The sequence below is a fragment of the Salmo trutta genome, chromosome 26 (genome assembly GCF_901001165.1).
Source record: "Salmo trutta chromosome 26, fSalTru1.1, whole genome shotgun sequence".
NCBI classification, from domain to species: Eukaryota; Metazoa; Chordata; class Actinopteri; order Salmoniformes; family Salmonidae; genus Salmo; species Salmo trutta.
The window spans coordinates 7153272-7173651 of NC_042982.1; the positions used below are offsets into that span (position 1 = coordinate 7153272).

Here is a 20380-nt window from a genome sequence, read left to right on the forward strand (position 1 = left end):
GGTGTCTGGTTAGACTGTAAACTCTCCTTCCAGACTCACATCAAACATCTCCAATCCAAAGTTAAATCTAGAATTGGCTTCCTATTTCGCAACAAAGTGTCACGTCCTGACCCTTGTAAGAGGTCATTTTTCCATAGTAGAGTGGTCAGGGCGTGACAGGTGGTTGTTTTGGGTGGTTTTTGGTTTTCTGTTTATATGTGGGCTTTTTCTAGATTTCTATTTCTATGTTTTGTTTTCTATGTTTTGGCCGGGTATGGTTTCCAATCAGAGGCAGGTGTCTATCGTTGTCTCTGATTGGAAGCCATACTTAGGCAGCCTGTTTTTCCTTTGGGTTTTGTGGGTAGTTGTTTTCCGTTTCGTTGTGAGTACCTGACGGAACTGTCTGCTGTCATTTTTGTTTATTTGTAAAGTGTTCATTTTTCCGCATTAAACTCAAGATGAACATATTCCACGCTGCACCTTGGTCTACTCATTTCGACGCATGTGACGCAAAGCATCTTTCACTCATGCTGCCAAACATACCCTCGTAAAACTGACCATCCTACCGATCCTCGACTTCGGCGATGTCATTTACAAAATAGCCTCCAACACCCTACTCAATAAATTGGATGCAGTCTATCACAGTGCCATCCGTTTTGTCACCAAAGCCCCATATACTACCCACCACTGCGACCTGTACGCTCTCGTTGGCTGGCCCTCGCTTCATACTCGTCGTCAATCCCACTGGCTCCAGGTCATCTACAACTACCCCTTCCCCTACTGTATTTATTTATTTATTTTGCTCCTACGTATTTGTTGCATGAGAAATATAAGGAAAGCTATTGGTGCCACCAGTACAGACATTGGTGAAAAACACAAGGCTCGTCGTCAATGAATTGCATAGTAAACTATCTTTTGGAGGCTTCTGCTGTGCACGAGTGATGTAGGGATGTCCATTTCCCAATGCTTATTTATCTCTCCCTGGTCCCTAACACTTGTTGCTCCGTTTTTGAAGGACACTCGCCCACCGAGGGACACTCGAAAACGAGGGGGGGAGCTAAAATGAGTATTGGGATTGAGCCAATGGCCGTGTTCGAGAGCATCAAAACGACTGCAGGTGAGTGCCGACTGACTGATCTACAAATCACTTTGCATCATAACTAATGACTCAATATTATTTGTAGATCAGTGTGTCAGTCACAATTTATCCATGATAAAATGTGGTTTTGAGCCTCTCGAACACGGCCAATGGCTTTCTGTTCTGTAGCCTTCACCGAGTGAGTGCCTAAGTGAATATTTTATAATTGAAATGAAACTCTTTATGACAATACATTTCATATATCATAAGGACATACTTTGACAGCCTAGTTTTACCCTAACACAGTGGTCTGAATCTCCTGGTTTGCAGGCACATCGGGCAGGTCACATTATGCTGGCTTGCAAAGTGATATGTAATTCCCAGCCAGAGTCAAGATATCCAATTTGTTCTACTTGTAATCACCCGCAACCTGCATTTGGAATGACTGCCAAGGTAAGAGAAATTGATAAATGAGACTAACTAAACCATCTTAACTGGAATAACCATCTCAGTAACGGATTGGATTAGTTTAGAAAAATGTATTTTATGTATCTTTGTGTAGCATAAAATCAATACATTTATGTGCATACAAAAACACACACATTGAAACAAAAAAATCTAAAAATCAACTGGGAATAGAGCATGCTGGGAAATATGACAATGACGGGTGGGGTTTTTGAGTGTGTGATGATTGTACCTTCTTTATATTCAAAATATTGGGTACAAAAATGTACGATTATACTAGATTATCTGCACATGTACCATAAAAGGTACCACACAGTACCATGTTATATTATGTGTGTACCTTGAAAGGTACATTGTGTATTTTAATATTTTGTACCCCTGGGAACAATACTGTACCCTAACCGTAACCTTTTTTTCTGAGAGCGAATGAGAGCAGTTTAATGGGCTCCTGAGTGGCGCAGCAGTCTAAGGCACTGCATCTCAGTGCAAGAGGTGTCACTATAGTCCCTGGTTCGAATCCAGGCTGTATCACATCTGGTCCTGATTGGGAGTCCCATAGGGCAGTGCACGTTTGGCCAGGGAGGGTGTCATTTTAAATAAGAATTTGTTAACTGACTAGAAGTACACTAAAATTAGAATATCATCCGGAGCCTAGATCAGTATTTCTCAATCCTGCATGGTAGCCTATCACTGCCCTAAATTACACAAGGAGCAATCCACTCCTTGTGTAATTTAGTCATATTTCCCATGTATATATATTTGGTCATATTTCGCATATATATATATATATATATATCACTGATGCAATCCATTCATTGTGTAATTTAGGGCAGTGATAGGCTACCATGCAGGATTGAGAAATACTGATTACAGGATGATATCCTAATTTTACTGTACTTCTAATTGCTAAAATGTAATTTCATTCATGTCATTTAAACATAAACATAGAAATATGCATGATTTAATTGCTCATTATGTGTTTACTTATTTGTCTATTTGAAATATTTGAATTGTGCAGCTATGGTTTAGAAAATGTAAATGATATTGCTCCCTTTCTGTTAGATTTGTACAGTTATTTTGGTATTAGGACCAGTGGCAGTTCTAGACCCTTTCAACTGGGGGGGGGGGGGGGGGGGGGCAAGACGGGGCCAGTTGTACTGTTAGAGGGGTCAGTTACATTAGATGTTATTGTTGTCATATCGTTTTATTCACTGCATTGCAGGCATTAGCAGGCAAAAGACCATGTTCATAATCATCATCGTTGCCACTGTCTAATAACGGATGTCAAAAAATAACTATTGGGGCATGCAGGAGCCCGCCCCTGTGTGACGTCCTTACCAACGTGTCTATTTCGTGGAGATAGCGCGGGTCGGGTTATAAATTACGCGCTGAGAGGCACAGGAACACACGGACAACCGGGGTCATTTCGCTCAAATACAAGCCAACTACTACCGCCAACAGCTACACCAACAGATCATATAGTCAAACAAACGTACATTTTCTTCATATAAGTATTTCGTTCCTGCTTTAAGGTACACTCAGGGCGCACAATGGCAGAAAATATAAACATGGAGGGAAAGGCATCCAACGGAGAAGCGCATTTTGATGAGCCGATAGCCAACGGACTCCGCCACAAGAAGTGTTCCAACGAGACAACCGTGGAGAAAATCAAGAGGTTGGTCATGGCCAACTTGCTGGTGATTCTCACCGTGGCCGGGGTGATCATCGGGGTGTTCATCGGACTTGGCGTGCGCCACATGGAGCTGAGCAGGACACAGATCCTCTACGTGGGCTTCCCTGGCGAGCTGCTCATCCGGCTGTTGAAGATGATCATCATCCCGCTGGTCGTGTGCAGCCTGGTGTCCGGGGCGGCCAGCATCGACCCCAAAGCCCTGGGCAAGCTGGGCGGCTGGGCGATGGTTTTCTTTTTGGTCACCACTTTAATTGCATCAGCCATCGGGGTGATCATGGCGTTCATCATCTCCCCCGGATCAAACACCGGCTCCAAGCCGATTTTGTCGGATGACGGCGAGCTGCCTCAGGCCAAAGAAGTGGTGGATTCCTTCTTGGACCTGATCAGGTGAGATCAGTGGCAGGGGTGGTGATTTAGGCTAAGCAAAAGGGGCAGACAGGCTGATGTGGCATCTAACCATTTGGGGGTAGTTCACTGAAGTGGCAGCGCGCGTGCCTTGTTTTGTCCCCATCCCTTTTGTCACAATGACAAAGTGCTCACACGTGGCAGACCCCTTAGCCAACAGCAAGCTAATGAACCCACTGTTTGAATTTGAACGGGTCTCCTTTGGATGTTGCTTTGCTCCCCCAAATTAGGCATACATTCCCATATATGAATTAGAAAACCGAGCAAACTAGTCTGACTGCGCTTTTATTGCCTTTAACGCTTTACAGTCAGTGCTCTCTTGCTGGGACAGTACAAATAAGGTCTCTCGAAACTTTGAAGGGGGTACTGTCAGCCCTGCTTTTTGGAATTGTTGCTAACATCCGCGCCATCCAGTTTAATTAAAGGCACAGTTTCCTCCAACCGGCCGGGGTTCCCTTTGCCGTGCGCCCAGAAAAGAAGGTCGCATGCCTCGGTCAAGTCCACACACAGTGCCATCATAGCGAGACCTTTAAGAAGGTATCGGTGTGCTAACGAGCTACAGTAGTTGCTAACTACACTAGCCAGCCAGTGGATTCCTCTTGCTGTAACACAGGGGAGTGGTTGCATCAGCTCATGATGCAGCCGGTTTAATCCTCGATGTGTATTCAGCGCGTCCGACGACAGATGGGTTGTCTTGACCTGTCCGGTCTTGTCATTCCAACCCTCTTATCATCAGAAAATGACAACCTGTTTAGCCTACATACGCGATATTATGTAACATGTATGTGCTTAGTACAAATACGCACGTAGGAAACATTCTAATGTTCGTCGTAGTGTGTGGGCGGTAGTTCTGTGTAGGTTTTGGGCTGTCCCCTTTTCTTTCTAGGAATAGACTCTTGTATTTTCCAAAAATGGGCTGTACATTTCGTTCCAGCCATGTGTTTTTAGTCACAGACGAAGGAACGGTATATTGAACATTCCGTTCTTTCTTGGTTTACCACACGTCAAATCAAATAAAAGTGTATTGGTCACATACACGTGTTTAGCAGATGTTATTGCGAGTGTAGCGAAATGCTCGTGCTTCTAGTTCCGGCCAGTGCAGCAATATCTAACAACATTGACCCCCGACAAGTGACGGTTAACAGGAGGTACTCAACTGTCAAAACGTCCTTTCCAGCACATCATAGGTGAGGAGAGGGGAGTCATGCTTCCACAAGGAGTTGGCAACTATGTGATCACCCCCCCACACACTATGCCAATCATTTAGCCTATCACATGTTATGCAACAATTGGATAATAAAGAATGGCCTTATTCTCCAGGGCTAGAACTGGACTAAAGGACCCTGTGTTTTCGGTAGGATTAGAAACTTGACTAGACCACGCTCAGTCTACAGAGAAGTCATTGTTTATGGTGTGCCCTCGGGCTTTTCACCATAAAAAGAGCCCCGCTCAGGTTATTTCCGTTCATTTGGAGGCCCATTCTTCACACAACCTCAATTAGGCCCATGTCTGTTTCTTTGGGTTTATAAAGAGAAGCACATGTAGCGTCTCTAAATTGATGCCATGCAGCCAGTCTCGAGACTCCTTGATATGCAGTCTAGTATGGCTTGATGCCAGTTTCCACAAGCGGCTTACTTGTAAAACAATTCGCTAGCGAGGCAGATTTACTATTTTGCTCTATCTGGCAGAGGAAGGCAGCCAAAAACACCACCCCATACTCAACCTTTAAATCATTTATGAATGACAAAATATTTTTTTTGTCAGCCAGTTGCTCAGTTTCTCCCGGTCAGCATTATGGGTGACCTCTAAACCTCAAAATCCATTGTGATGGTGAAAGTCCTCCCAGCCTTCAGCTCATCCAGAGCCCTAGGTCCCAGTCCAGGAAAATGTCCTAAGTACACTTCTGTTGAACTCAGATTCCACAGATGGGGGTAATTGGGTAATGCATATGCTTTAGTTTATAATCCTATAAACGGGTTGTAATTCCTTCACCTATAGTTGTCGTTGTGACTTAGTAACTCGCTCTTTGCGTAATACGATCTGCAAGTTGCAACAGGGAGGTCTCTCCTTCCGAATCCAACGCATAAGGAATCCACTCGTTTATAATACATTGTGCTTTTATTTGTATGTTTTCATTCGGATTAGTCTTCCTTGGATTGGTGTGGCTCTCGGCAGGGAAACGATGAGGAAGGTTGTCGGTCTCGGGAGGACACACACAGACACACAGAAAGGCCACAAAGGATGATGGTTAATTGTGCAGCTTGCGTGACTTATGTGGCTCATTAAAGCGACCCCTCTCTGTCGGGGTCCCGGCCCGAAGAGCAGTTCACTACAGGGGAAACAAGGAGCCCTTTAAAGTATGCACGCTCACACACTGTTTTTCACTCCCTCCTCTCTCTCTCTCGCATACATACTAACACAATATCACAAACAGTTGTGGCAGGTTCTTGTAGTCGTCGTAGTTACAAATGAACTCAATAACTTACCGGCTTAAACCGGTCAATAGGTTAAATAAAGGTCATAAACCAACTGAAGTGGGACACGGCATCACATTTCCCGACCAGGTACGATAAACCCTCTCTCCCCTTCACATCCTGGTTACTTTGCTGCTTATCTCACAAGAGGTTGCTGGCACCTTAAATTGCGAGGACGGGCTCGTGGTAATGGCTGGAGCGGAATCAGTGGAATGGGATGCCCTTGGATCTGTTCCAGCCATTATTATGAGCCGTCCTCCCCTCAGCAGCCTCCACTGCTTATCTCCATCAGGCTTTCGTCCGTTTTGCTTTCCCACCTGTCAGTTCAATGCTTCGTTCACAGGTGCCCCTATGCAGGCAGTGTTGTACCACCTGTTTGTTTACTGGTCAAGGTTTGATGTGCCAGTAACTCATTTACATGGAATGACTGGTAGTGTTGGTCTTCAGTTGAAAGGATATGCCCTTTGCTCTTACTGACCTACCTGCAAGTCATTGTCCGTCCCGTTTTTTTTGACTTATCAGTCTAAGCGTGAGACTAAACACACAGACAAACATACAGGACAAAGGAGCGTAACTGTTATACGTAGATGGCATTAAGAGCTAGAGAGAAGGGCGGTGCTGCTGTTCACTCGACTTGAATGGGAGGCAAGTCCTTTAAAAAGCCTCGGGACAAAATAATTGGTCTGCAGGAACAAAGAAAGGCGGAGGTAAAGTATCAGGTGTTGTATCAGCCCCCTGCCCCCCCCCCTCCTGTAACATGCCTCTACAGCTCTCTCTCTATGGCATTTGGCTCACCTACCTGAGCAGTATTTCAGGAGTGTCCAAGACAGAGAAGGTGTTTATTATTTAAAAGAAATGTACCTTAACTGACTTGCCTAGTTAAATACAAATTCTTATTTACAATGACAGCCGACCCCGGCCAAACCCGGACGACACTGGGCCGATTGTGCGCCAGGCTATGGCACTCCTAATCACTGATGTGATGCAGCCTGGATTCGAACCAGGGACTGCAGTGCCTGAGATCGCCGCGCCGCGGGAGGTGTCTTCTGTCTGCATCAGTTAGCCACGTACAGCCAGGAGGAACCCACGGTTTCTCATTGGTCTGAAGAGAGGGCCAGGACCGGAGCGTTTTGATCTGGTTTGACCAGGGAGAGGCGGCCTCAGGTGGACGCGGGGACACGAAAGCGACACGCCAACAACGCTGAAATCCCCCCCCCCCAGTAGAGTGTAAACACAACACACCCGCACCACACTTTATGTGTACCCAGAAGATCAGGCAGGCTGTGTTGTGTGTATTTATGCTGTTTTACCAGCCCCTTCGCTCATTACTCAAACACCACGGTAATGTAAATACAGCACCAACCTGCTATTACACTAGCGTGTACACAGCATTGATGGCAAAATGTCAGCTACACATTTTTACAGTAATATGACAAACGGAGGTGTACGCACAGCTGGACGCACGCACACACCGCGTGCCAAAACTGGACCCCCGACAGAGATGGGTTACTGTTTTTAATATGTGCACCGTTGTACATTCAAAGTAGTCTGTCTACTTTTCCTTGGGTGTTTGGGCATAGATACGGCTGCCACACAGAACGTTTGTTTTGTTTTAGGGTGTTTCTGTACTTGGCAGGGTGGGTGTATTAGGCCTACGGGTGCAGCCCTGTTTGCGTTCTCTTTTTCCGTGGGTTTATTCCAACCATCACCCAATGTTCCAGGGTCTAGCCTCGTCAATTTAGCTTTAATGGCCGTGGTGGCATCGGGTTGTCATGACACGGCCTACCAGGAAGTCAAATAAGGAAACGGAGGGGGTAGGTGGGGTCAGCCGGGTATTACATCTAAACAGAGATATGTGGTCGGCGTCCAGCGAGTTTTGGGCAGGCAGACGGTTGTGCTGCTCCGGAGCGTCCGCTGAAATTTGACACCCACGTTAACGTCACTGCTTCCTGTTTCTGTGGGACCTTCACTCCCAGCCAGAGCAAGATTTTTTTGATTTAACCTTTATTTAACTAGGCAAGTCATTTCCATTCCTTTTTTTTTACCAAGTCCTGCGACAGCCACGGAAATGGAGTGTTTTGAATTGACAGGGTTTGTTAGACTGATAGAGGTCACCTTCCTAGAAATGTGGTTTAAGGGCAACTTCTACCTTAACTCATTCAACCCTCGGTCACATGGTTGCGACCATTTTAATCCCACAATGCATTGTTCCCTGTCCCGCGTGTGTTCTGGTCAGAAAGAGATGCAGGATAAAAACATGAAAGAAGTTCATCCCTTATTGGTCTAAATCCAAATGGACGTTGACTAAGAGTGACGTGTGGGGGTGACTTAGTGCTCTGAGGAGAGTTGGCCTATATGTGGCGGCGGCATCCAAAATAATATCCCGATATGTCACTGTATCGTTTTTTCCCCGCCATCACTACTGGGGTGTGTCCGTGTACTATATTGTAGAGCAGTAATCTGCCCACCCGTCTCAGTGAGGTCTGGGTTTGGGCATGAAATCCCAGCAGCAGCAGTTTTGGAGGCAGTCGGAGAATTAAAACACTGAAATGCTTCCCGCTGTTTCCACATGACTGAACTCGTGGTTGGCTCCCTCGTGAGGCGTCCGTGCCCAAGGGTATAGGGGCCCGAGTTAGCATAAAGGGATCCTGGAAAGATAGCTTAGAAGTTAGAACAAGGAGTTCAGCTAGTTGTTGTTACCTTTAGTCACAGACCTATGATCAGTTTACCTTTCCCAAATTCCATTTTTGGAATGATAAATGAATGATGGAGATAAATACCCATTGATTTTTGAAGAATTTAATTTAGAAATGCCTATTAAGCTGAGTTCAACTGTTGTACCCCATCAGAACCCAAAATATAAGTGTATTTTACTCCAATGTTTGTAAACAGCGTGAATGTGAACATGCACTGAATAGCATCAAAGAATGGTTAAAGCTATGTGAATGGTCAGTTTTTGCATCCATAGCTGTGTGTGTATTTGAGTGGTTACATTTCTTTGGCCTCATCCCCAAAGCTTTTTAGACCAAACAGAGGCGCGTAGAAAGCTTAGTTACGGTTTCAATTAAGGATTCTCGTTTTAACCATTAAGGGGGAAAACTCCAAAGGGAAAACTCCAAACTGACCGTAGATGAATGCCTCGTGGCGACTTTTACCGCTTGTAGAACACCGAAGGGTACAGGGCCCTCCGTATACTGTTACTCACCAGAAAACAAAGTCAAGCCAATACATTTTAGCCCTGGCTGTCACACACCTGCACTAGCACCTGTGTCCCTCAGAGATGAAGTGACTGAATGTTTCTCTTCCTGTAATCCCCCTCCCCATTCTGGTTTCTAGCTGTGGTTTCTGATCATCATTAGGGTCACTGTCAGCACAGCTGGTGCCTTTGTAGTGTACTGAATGTGTCTCTTGTTCTCGCTTCCAGAAACATCTTCCCCTCCAACTTGGTGTCTGCTGCCTTTCAGTCTGTGAGTGTCCTCTTGTACTGCACATACAATAGAACGAGACAAACCGAGACTTAAAGGAGTAATCCACTCAAACTGTTTTGTGAGGAAAAAAACATCTCATTAGTCCGCTGTTTATACAATGCCAATTTAGTTTGCATGTCTGCAATCACCTTTTCAAGATACAGGGCTTTCAAAAAGCAAATTGTAATTTGCCCCATGATGCAAAAGGCGTCATCATGACGATGTGGCAAGTTACAATTGGCTGTTTTGAAAGTCAAATATCTTGAAAACTTGATTGCTGACATGCAAGACATGTCAAGGCTTTTAAGGCTTTTTTTGAAATCCACACAATTAGTTAGTTAAACAGAACATGTCTTGCTTCAGTGTCCTAATGAAATATGTCCCTCTCTGTCTGCAGTACGCTACCAGCTACAAGTTCGTGACCAAGAATGGCTCTAATGGCTTGCCCAGCATCACAGTCGAGAAGGTGCGTTGACTTAAATGCCCAAATGAGTTCAAAATCTATATAGGATGTCACATTTGACTTTGTAATATCTATGGCTGTTGACAGTTTGAACGTGTCTAAAATGCACCACTCACGCTGACCTGAGGTATTGCGTCGCGTGGAGTGGCTAATGTGTGTGTGTGTGTCTAGGTTCCCTTTGGCACAGACCAGGACGGTATGAACATCCTAGGATTGGTGGTGTTTGCCATAGTGTTCGGTGTGGCCCTGAGGAAGCTGGGAGAGGAGGGAGAGATCCTCATCAAGTTCTTCAACTCCTTCAACGAGGCCACCATGGTGCTGGTGTCCTGGATCATGTGGTAAGGGAGCCGTTTTGCCCAGCAGCACTGTAGGGAATAGATCTGGGCGTGAGAGGATACGCGGATGAGGAGTTTTTCCACCCCGCGTTTGTTCTCTTTCACACGTCAACTCGTGATTGTACTAATAATATGCTATTTAAATAGTGTTTTTCAAGGACCTTAAGTCACTAATTGTTGTATTTGTACTTGCTTCATATGTGGCAATATTGATGCATATTATTTTTTTTTGTATTTGTACTTTAGACCGCATCCTTACAAATTCACAATGGCAACCCACCTCTCCCTCCTCTCTCTCTCTCTCCAGGTATGCCCCCCTTGGAATCATGTTCTTGGTGGCAGGGAAGATCGTGGAGATGGAGGACGTGGGAACGCTGTTTGCCAGCCTGGGCAAGTACATCGCCTGCTGTATCGTCGGCCACGCCATCCACGGCCTGCTGGTCCTGCCGGGCATCTACTTTATCATCACCCGCAAGAACCCCTACACCTTCCTGTGGGGCATCTTCACCGCTCTGGCCACAGGCTTTGGAACCAGCTCCAGGTGCTGTTGTAGTCTCTAGATCACCATACTAGAGAGGATGGTCATCTTTAATTACTCTTTCACCAAGGTAGCTCAGTACCGTACCAAAAATGCTCGACTCCGTTACTATGCAGTTCAAATAAAATTATTTAAGTGCTATGTAACAACATGTTACCAATGCAAAAGTGTTATAGAGAAGAGAAACATCGGTAAATACGTCAGAACAGAAATTAGCCCTCTCTCACTCACTCACTCAGTCACTCACTCACTCACTCACTCTCTCTCTCTCTCTCTCTCTCTCAGCTCTGCCACCCTGCCCCTGATGATGAAGTGCGTGGAGGAGAACAACGGCGTGTCGAAGCACATCAGTCGTTTCATCCTGCCCATCGGGGCCACCGTGAACATGGACGGTGCAGCGCTCTTCCAGTGTGTGGCGGCCGTCTTCATCGCTCAGCTCAACAACATCCCGCTCAACTTCATCCAAGTCTTCACCATCCTGTGAGTCCCGCTCTCCCTAGTCAGTTTGATTCGGTTCAGTTTGATTCTAAGGGGCAGTTGTGTTGGGTGAAGCGGAGCAAATTCAAATGTAGTAGCTATAAACACGCGTACAAAACAGACTTGTATAAAGCTTGGGTCAAACTTGCTAGGCTGAGTATTAGGAAACGCTGTGCTCTTGTGGCTAATTCTCTGCATGTCCCGCCCCCTCTGTCAGAGTGACAGCCACAGCGTCCAGTGTGGGAGCAGCAGGGATCCCCGCGGGGGGCGTGCTGACGCTGGCCATCATCCTGGAGGCAGTGGGACTGCCCACCAGCGACATCTCCCTCATCCTCGCCGTCGACTGGCTCGTGTGAGTACCTCGTGTTTACTGCAGTTCTATTGGAACAGCTCCTCCATCATAAGGCCTCTATAATGCTGTCATATACATGTCATAACACCCGCGACCGTTTGTCTGCTTCATACACTTGACACAGCATTGACATGACATAATAATGCATATGGTGACCAACCTGGGTTTGAATGGTTTAACCGTGATCGGATCGTTGTTTCAGTGACCGTACCTGCACCATTCTGAACGTGGAGGGCGACGCCTACGGAGCTGGGCTGCTGCAGTGGTACGTGGACCGCTCTGCCAAGTCCGGGGAAGGGCCGGAGCTAAGCGGGGTAAAGATGGAGGACGACACGCCCGCCGTGCCGGAGCACTCGCTCCTCATCGAGGAGAAGGAGAGCTGGGGTGCGGGCGACGAGACGGCGACGGCTCGCGGCTCTGAGAAAGAGTCGGTCATGTAGATGGTTCGCTGCCGTGTCATCGATGACCCACCGTTTGACCCCTCAATCATGCCAATCCAGAAAGGAGGGGAGAGGGCCTTTTTAGACTTCCGTTTAAAGACGATTCCTCTTCTTGTGTCTTCTCTCTTTCTAAGCGAGACTGATAGATCCAGTTGGGGGGTAAAGGAGAGCGTGAACAGAGGCTGTTCAGATTTGAACATGACAGAGTATTTTTTTAAGGACTCTAGATTGGAATCCTTTGAATGCTGCTTTGGTTCAGAAGAGCTGGCCCTGACTTCCTCTCTCTTTTAAATATTTATAACAGTAACCAGCCTTGAAAAAGCAAATATCTCCATGTTTTCTATATCACAGCCGCATGTACAGTTTGTTTCTCTGTGTATGAAGTAGCCTGCACTAATTCTCACTGTACTTTGTGAGAGTAGATGATGAAAATTCCAAAGTTATCACACAAGATTCTCTGTACTGTATGATGTACCAAATTAAGTTAAATCCTAAATGATGTTCCACTGCTAGAAAAATGACTTTTCTCACACAAGAACTGTAGCTCTGCTCAATGCTTCTAATCTGTAGCTGTTTCTATCCCAAACAGTGTCATTTCAGTTAGTCAGTCTGGGGCTCGTGTCCATGCCAAGCACAAGAGGGTTTGCACAGTCCAAATGAAGGCCTGATGTTCTCACAATGTTAAAAGAATGTGTGAGAGGTGTTGCAATAGAGATCCTGTTAAATTACTAGAGGGGAAATGTCATAATCTCTCAAAGTTCCAGAATGGGTCAAAATGGCAGCCATCTTGGTCAGGGAGAAATCCAAAAACAGTCTTTGGAATGAATCGCAGTAGAGGCATAGGTGATGCATTTCCTGCTTTTACTTAAGCAGGGGGGGAAAGTAAGGCATGTGATACATCATAAATTGTGCTATAGAAATACTGATTTGAGCTAGTGTATTGCTATGGATTGACTGCATTGTTTGAATAGGGATGTTGGCATATTAGCAGTTAATTTGAAAAAATGTATAGAATCATTCCTCAAACTGTCTGGCTAGCTAGCTAATACACACATAGAGTGCAGATAAATTATTTTTGTTTTACACTATATTATCACAGCACTGGCAAACCATGGTTGACCAACTCCCTGACCAACGTGGCTGACCTTTGGACCTTGATAAGAAGGTTAATGACCATTCTAGTATTCTAATTCTTAATTCTATGGGTGTTGCCCTTCCTGTTCCTTCACTAGGCTAAGAGTTGCAGTAACATAATGTTGCAAGTCCTATGTTTATTGGGGCTTAGGACTTTTGGCAGAAGAGTGGGAAAATAAGTGGGGGGAGTTACAGTGAGTAAGTCTGAGGCAAATTCATTTACAGGAAAAAATAATGAAATTCTATTTCTCTATGACAAAGGTGTATCTTTTAAAGCAAGGGTTATTGACTGTAGGCCGGTTATCAATGTGTTTATTTCATTGCTTTTTTAATGACCTCTTTTTTAAATATGTATCAGATATACTTCAAAGCAGACGAGGCCAGTGGCTGAGTAGGGACATACTCGTCAGCCTCTTGTTGGGTCCGTTCTACTGTTTAAAATTGTCTCCAAACTGGCTTCCCTTCATCAAGTGAAGAATGTACCTTACCCAAATCATGAACACGCCTTTTTTATTTTTTTATTTGTGGACTTATTAACGTTATTTTAAAGTTTATTTTTGCTAGTTGTTTGATGTTTTAATCATTTGTTGGTAATAGCTTTTTATACTCAATGTTTATCATTCTGCACAGAGCCGCCTGAAAACCTTTGGCGAGACAGCATTTTTATTTTATTTAACTAGACAAGTCAGTCCCTATGGGACTCCCGATCACGGCCAGTTGTGATACAGCCCGGGATCAAACCCGGGTCTGTAGTGACACCTCTAGCACTGCAATGCAGTGTCTTAGTCCGATGCGCCACTTGGTTCCTTTGCCCCAGTACTATTACCACTTCCAAAGCAGCAGCACCTACTGGCCAGTTACTTGCGTTCCAGTTGAACACTTACCCGCTCTCAGTCTACCATTGAAAACGGTTTTCCTGAGCAAAAATAAGCGACTATAAATCTACTCGCTGAGCTTACTTATTTTAGGGAAGGGGATTTACAACGGTAAACCTTCAATAGTGAACATACTAGCAATATGCTGGCTACTGGTGATAGTCTGCACAAAGAAAGCTACAAAAAACACGTTTTAGCATTCGTCTTGGCTATCTTACTGTACTAGCCAGGTTGATTAAGCAATAAGGCCCGAGGGGGTGTGTTATATGGCCAATATACCACGGCTAAGGGCTGTTCTTAAGCACGACACAACGCGGAGTGCCTGGATGCAGCCCTTAGCAGTGGTATGTTGACAATATACCACAAACCCCAGAGATGCCTTATTGCGATTATAAACTGGTTACCAACGTAATTGGAGCAGTACAAATAAATGTTTTGTCATGACCGTGGTATACAGTCTGATATACCACAGCTGTCAGCCAATCAGCATTCAGGGCTCGAACCACCCAGTTTATAAAATCTCTTTGGGAACGCAATTGTCTTAAAGGGACAGCGTCCTATTTTGAGATGTAAAACAAATATTCTCAATAACATACTTTAGAGAAAAAAAAGGAATGCAATTAATACAATGCAGTTCTAAAGAATAAAGTAATGACTTGCATTGCGAAATTATATTAAACCAGATTTTTTTTATACATATAATAACCAATAGCCTATTAATAGCTGCATATAGAGAGAAAGCGGGCCAACCTATGGGCTCTACATGACCCCAATGCATTTATTCTTTAAGGGCCAGTCATGGCCGACTGGCCTAGTCGGGCCAGTGAGATAAAAGTTAATAGGCCGTCATTGTAAATAACAATTGGTTCTTAACTGACTTGCCTAGTTAAATAAAGGTTCAATAAAACAAATCATGTTGGACCCTGCCATAGCCTATGAATAGGACCCAGACCATGACCCGGTTCATGAGATTAGGAAAAACTCCATGCACCAGAAAAGACACCTATGAATTATTTTGCTCCACTACTTTTGAACCTGTGGTGCCGCATCTTGATTCTGCAGCCTTTTCCCCCTGCTGTCTGTCTTTGTTTTGTGCAATGCTGTAAAAAAACACCTCATTCCACAGGGTCTTTGGAGTGCCGCGTGTATCTATGTGTATGTGTGTGTCAGCGTGTGTGTCAGCGTGTGTACAGATGTACGTGTGGTGATGGTGGATGTGTAGTCAGTCACCACGGTTACACGATGACATAGTTACTAGAGCTGTAGAGAACCACGGTTTTGCTCTGAAACTACTCCGTTATTTCTAGAAATAAAATACTTTTTATTAATATTCACTTGTTGACTTTGCATCTTGTTTCATATTTCTAAATAATATATAATAATACCATAATCTATGCCATTTAGCAGGCGCTTTTATCCAAAGCGACTTACAGTCATGCGCGTATTCTTTTTACGGCCCCGGGAATCAAACCCCCGTTGCAAACGCCATGCTATGCCAACGGAGCTACAGAGGACCTAATGGTAATGGCTGTGTACATAAATATTACAAAGGTTGATGTATGGAACACCTTCCAAATATTACGTTGCAATCTTTTTTTGCCCTCAGAACAGCCTCAGTTCGTCGGGGCATGGACTCTACAACGTGTCGAAAGCATTTTCCATGGCTTATGTCTCAAACTCAAACCGGTGTGTCTGGCACCTACTATCACACCCCGTTCAAAGGCACTTCACCCTCTGAATGGCACACATATGTAATCCATGTCTCCGTTGTCTCAAAGCTTAAAAATCCTTCTTTAACCTGTTTCCTCCCCTTCACCTACACTGATTGAAATGGATTTAAGTTATATCAATAAGGGACCATAGCTTTCACCTGATCAGTCTAGGGCATTTTGTACACTCAGTGTATACAGTATGACACATTGTGAATAGGCCCTCCGGACAAGACAAGTTTGTCAGGTTGTAGTTAATGGCGATGCCCATGAATGAACATATTACACAGACTACCTGGTGCTATGTCCTGCCTCCATGAGGTGTTGACAGAGAGACATGTACTTCTATTCATTCTAATGGGACTTCAGACATGCCTCTGGCTATATATACTGCTCAAAAAATAAAGGGAACACTTAAACAACACAATGTAACTCCAAGTCAATCACACTTCTGTGAAATCAAACTGTCCACTTAGGAAGCAACACTGATTGACAATAAATTTCACATGCTGTTGTGCAAATGGAATAGACAACAGGTGGAAATGATAGGCAATAAGCAAGACACCCCCAATAAAGGAGTGGTTCTGCAGGTGGAGACCACAGACCACTTCTCAGTTCTTATGCTTCCTGGCTGATGTTATGGTCACTTTTGAATGCTGGCGGTGCTTTCATTCTAGTGGTAGCATGAGACGGAGTCTACAACCCACACAAGTGGCTCAGGTAGTGCAGCTCATCCAGGATGGCACATCAATGCGAGCTGTGGCAAGAAGGTTTGCTGTGTCTGTCAGCGTAGTGTCCAGAGCATGGAGGCGCTACCAGGAGACAGGCCAGTACATCAGGAGACGTGGAGGAGGCCGTAGGAGGGCAACAACCCAGCAGCAGGACCGCTACCTCCGCCTTTGTGCAAGGAGGAGCAGGAAGAGCACTGCCAGAGCCCTGCAAAATGACCTCCAGCAGGCACAAATGTGCATGTGTCTGCTCAAACGGTCAGAAACAGAATCCATGAGGGTGGTATGAGGGCCCGACGTCCACAGGTGGGGGTTGTGCTTACAGCCCAACACCGTGCAGACGTTTGGCATTTGCCAGAGAACACCAAGATTGGCAAATTCGCCACTGGCGCCCTGTGCTCTTCACAGATGAAAGCAGGTTCACACTGAGCACGTGACAGATGTGACAGAGTCTGGAGAAGCCATGGAGAACGTTCTGCTGCCTGCAACATCCTCCAGCAGGACCGGTTTGGCGGTGGGTCAGTCATGGTGTGGGGTGGCATTTCTTTGGGGGGACGCACAGCCCTCCATGTGCTCGCCAGAGGTTGCCTGACTGCCATTAGGTACCGAGATGAGATCCTCAGACCCCTTGTGAGACCATATGCTGGTGCGGTTGGCCCTGGGTTCCTCCTAATGCAAGACAATGCTAGACCTCATGTGGCTGGAGTGTGTCAGCAGTTCCAGCTATGGACTGGCCCGCCCGTTCCCCAGACCTGAATCCAATTGAGCACATCTGGGACATCATGTCTCGCTCCATCCACCAACGCCACGTTGCACCACAGACTGTCCAGGAGTTGGTGGATGCTTTAGTCCAGGTCTGGGAGGAGATCCCTCAAGAGACCATCCGCCACCTCATCAGGAGCATGCCCAGGCGTTGTAGGGAGGTCATACAGGCACGTGGAGGCCACACACACTACTGAGCCTCATTTTGACTTGTTTTAAGGACATTACATCAAAGTTGGATCAGCCTGTAGTGTGAGTGTGACTCCAAATCCAGACCTCCATGGGTTGATAAATTGGATTTCCATTGATTATTTTTGTGTGATTTTGTTGTCAGCACGTTCAACTATGTGAAGAAAAAAGTATTTAATAAGATTATTTATTTCATTCAGATCTAGGATGTGTTGTTTAAGTGTTCCCTTTATTTTTTTGAGCAGTGTATATATATAAAAAAAAAACTCTGAAATCTTCATCCCTAACTACAACGTTTTCAGACAAGATAGAACGGCCAAAGGGGGCGGTGTTGCAATCTATTGTAGAGATAGCCTGCAGAGTTCTGTCCTACTATCCAGGTCTGTTCCCAAACAATTTGAACTTCTACTTTTAAAAATCCATCTCTCTAAAAACAAGTCTCTTACCGTTGCCGCCTGCTATAGACCACCCTCGGCCCCCAGCTGTGCTCTGGACACCATATGTGAACTGATTGCCCCCCATCTATCTTCAGAGCTGGTGCTACTAGGTGACCTAAACTGGGACATCCTTAACACCCCAGCCATCCTACAATCCAAGCTTGATGCCCTCAATCTCACACAAATTATTAATGAACCCACCAGGTACCACCCCAAAGCCGTAAACACTGGCACCCTCATAGATATCATCCTAACCAACTTGCCCTCTAAATACACCTCTGCTGTTTTCAACCAAGATCTCAGCGATCACTGCCTCATTGCCTGCATCCGTAATGGGTCAGCGGTCAAATGACCTCCACTCATCACTGTCAAACGCTCCCTGAAACATTTCAGCGAGCAAGCCTTTCTAATCGATCTGGCCCTGGTATCCTGGAAGGATATTGACCTCATCCCGTCAGTAGAGGATGCCTGGTTATTTTAAAAAAATGCCTTCCTCACCATCTTAAATAAGCATGCCCCATTCAAAAAATTTAGAACCAGGAACAGATATAGCCCTTGGTTCTCCCCAGACCTGACTGCCCTTAACCAACACAAAAACATCCTGTGGCGTTCTGCATTAGCATCGAACAGCCCCCGTGATATACAACTTTTCAGGGAAGTTAGAAACCAATATACACAGGCAGTTAGAAAAGCCAAGGCTAGCTTTTTCAAGCAGGAATTTGCTTCCTGCAACACAAATTCAAAAAAGTTCTGGGACACTGTAAAGTCCATGGAGAATAAGAACACCTCCTCCCAACTGCCCACTGCACTGAGGATAGGAAACTCTGTCACCACCCATAAACCCACATTAATTGAGAATTTCAATAAGCATTTTTCTACGGCTGGCCATGCTTTCTGCCTGGCTACCCCTACTGCAGTCAACAGCACTGCACCCCCCACAGCTACTCGCCCAAGCCTTCCCCATTTCTCCTTCTCCCAAATCCATTCAGCTGATGTTCTGAAAGAGCTGCAAAATCTGAACCCATACAAATCAGTCAGGCTAGACAATCTGGACCCTTTCTTTCTTAAATTATCTGCCAAAATTATTGCAACCCCTATTACTAGCCTGTTCAACCTCTCTTTTGTGTCGTCTGAGATACCCATAGACTGGAAAGCAGCTGCTGTCATCCCCCTCTTCAAAGGAGGGGACACTCTTGACCCAAATTGCTACAGACCTATATCCATCCTACCCTGCCTTTCTAAGGTCTTCGAAAGCCAAGTCAACAAACAAATTACCGACCATTTCGAATCCCACCGCACCTTCTCCGCTATGCAATCTGGTTTCAGAGCTGGTCATGGGTGCACCTCAGCCACGCTCAAGGTCCTAAACGATATCGTAACCGCCATCGATAAGAAACAATACTGTGCTGCCGTATTCATTGACCTGGCCAAAGCTTGCGACTCTGTCAATGACCACATCCTCATCGGCAGACTCAATAGCCTTGTTTTCTCAAACGATTGCATCGCCTGGTTCACCAACTACTTCTCTGATAGAGTTCAGTGTGTCAAATCCGAGGGCCTCTTGTCCGGACCTCTGGCAGTCTCTATGGGGGTGCCACAGGGTTCAATTCTCTGGCCGACTCTTTTCTCTGTATACATCAATGATGTTGCTCTCACTGCTGGTGATTCTCTGATCCACCTCTACGCAGACGACACAATTCTGTATACTTCTGGCCCTTCTTTGGACACTGTGTTAACAACCCTCCAGACGAGCTTCAATGCCATACAACTCTCCTTCCGTGGCCTCCAACTGCTCCTAAATACAAGTAAAACTAAAGGCATGCTCTTCAACCGATCGCTGCCTGCACCTGCCCGCCTGTCCAGCATCACTACTCTGGACGGTTCTGACTTAGAATATGTGGACAACTACAAATACCTAGGTGTCTGGTTAGACTGTAAACTCTCCTTCCAGACTCACATCAAACATCTCCAATCCAAAATTAAATCTAGAATTGGCTTCCTATTTCGCAACAAAGCATCCTTCACTCATGCTGCTAAACATACCCTCGTAAAACTGACCATCCTACCGATCCTCGACTTCGGCGATGTCATTTACAAAATAGCCTCCAATACCCTACTCAACAAACTGGATGCAGTCTATCACATTGCCATCCGTTTTGTCACCAAAGCCCCATATACTACCCACCACTGCGACCTGTACGCTCTCGTTGGCTGGCCTTCGCTTCATAATCGTCGCCAAACCCACTGGCTCCAGGTCATCTACAAGACCCTGCTAGGTAAAGTCCCCCCTTATCTCCGCTCACTCGTCACCATAGCAGCACCCACCTGTAGCACGCGCTCCAGCAGGTATATCTCTCTGGTCACCCCCAAAGCCAATTCC

General features: G+C 45.5%; 1 protein-coding gene and 1 long non-coding RNA gene across 2 annotated transcripts; one reads left to right on the top strand and one right to left on the bottom strand.

Annotated features, from left to right (window-relative positions):
* Positions 1–3072: 3072 nt before the first annotated feature.
* On the top strand, positions 3073–15509 carry LOC115162999 (neutral amino acid transporter B(0)). Its single transcript, XM_029714557.1, has 8 exons — positions 3073–3602; positions 9519–9561; positions 9959–10027; positions 10196–10362; positions 10667–10900; positions 11183–11377; positions 11592–11726; positions 11929–15509. The coding sequence occupies exons 1-8, from the start codon at positions 3073–3075 to the stop codon at positions 12164–12166; spliced, it is 1611 nt and encodes a 536-aa protein (XP_029570417.1). The 3' UTR covers positions 12167–15509.
* LOC115163000 (uncharacterized) lies at positions 5372–6437 on the bottom strand. The gene is made up of 2 exons (XR_003869674.1): positions 6107–6437; positions 5372–5949 (listed from the first exon to the last, which is right to left on the bottom strand). It is a non-coding gene; the product is annotated as an uncharacterized LOC115163000 (long non-coding RNA).
* Positions 15510–20380: the final 4871 nt, after the last annotated feature.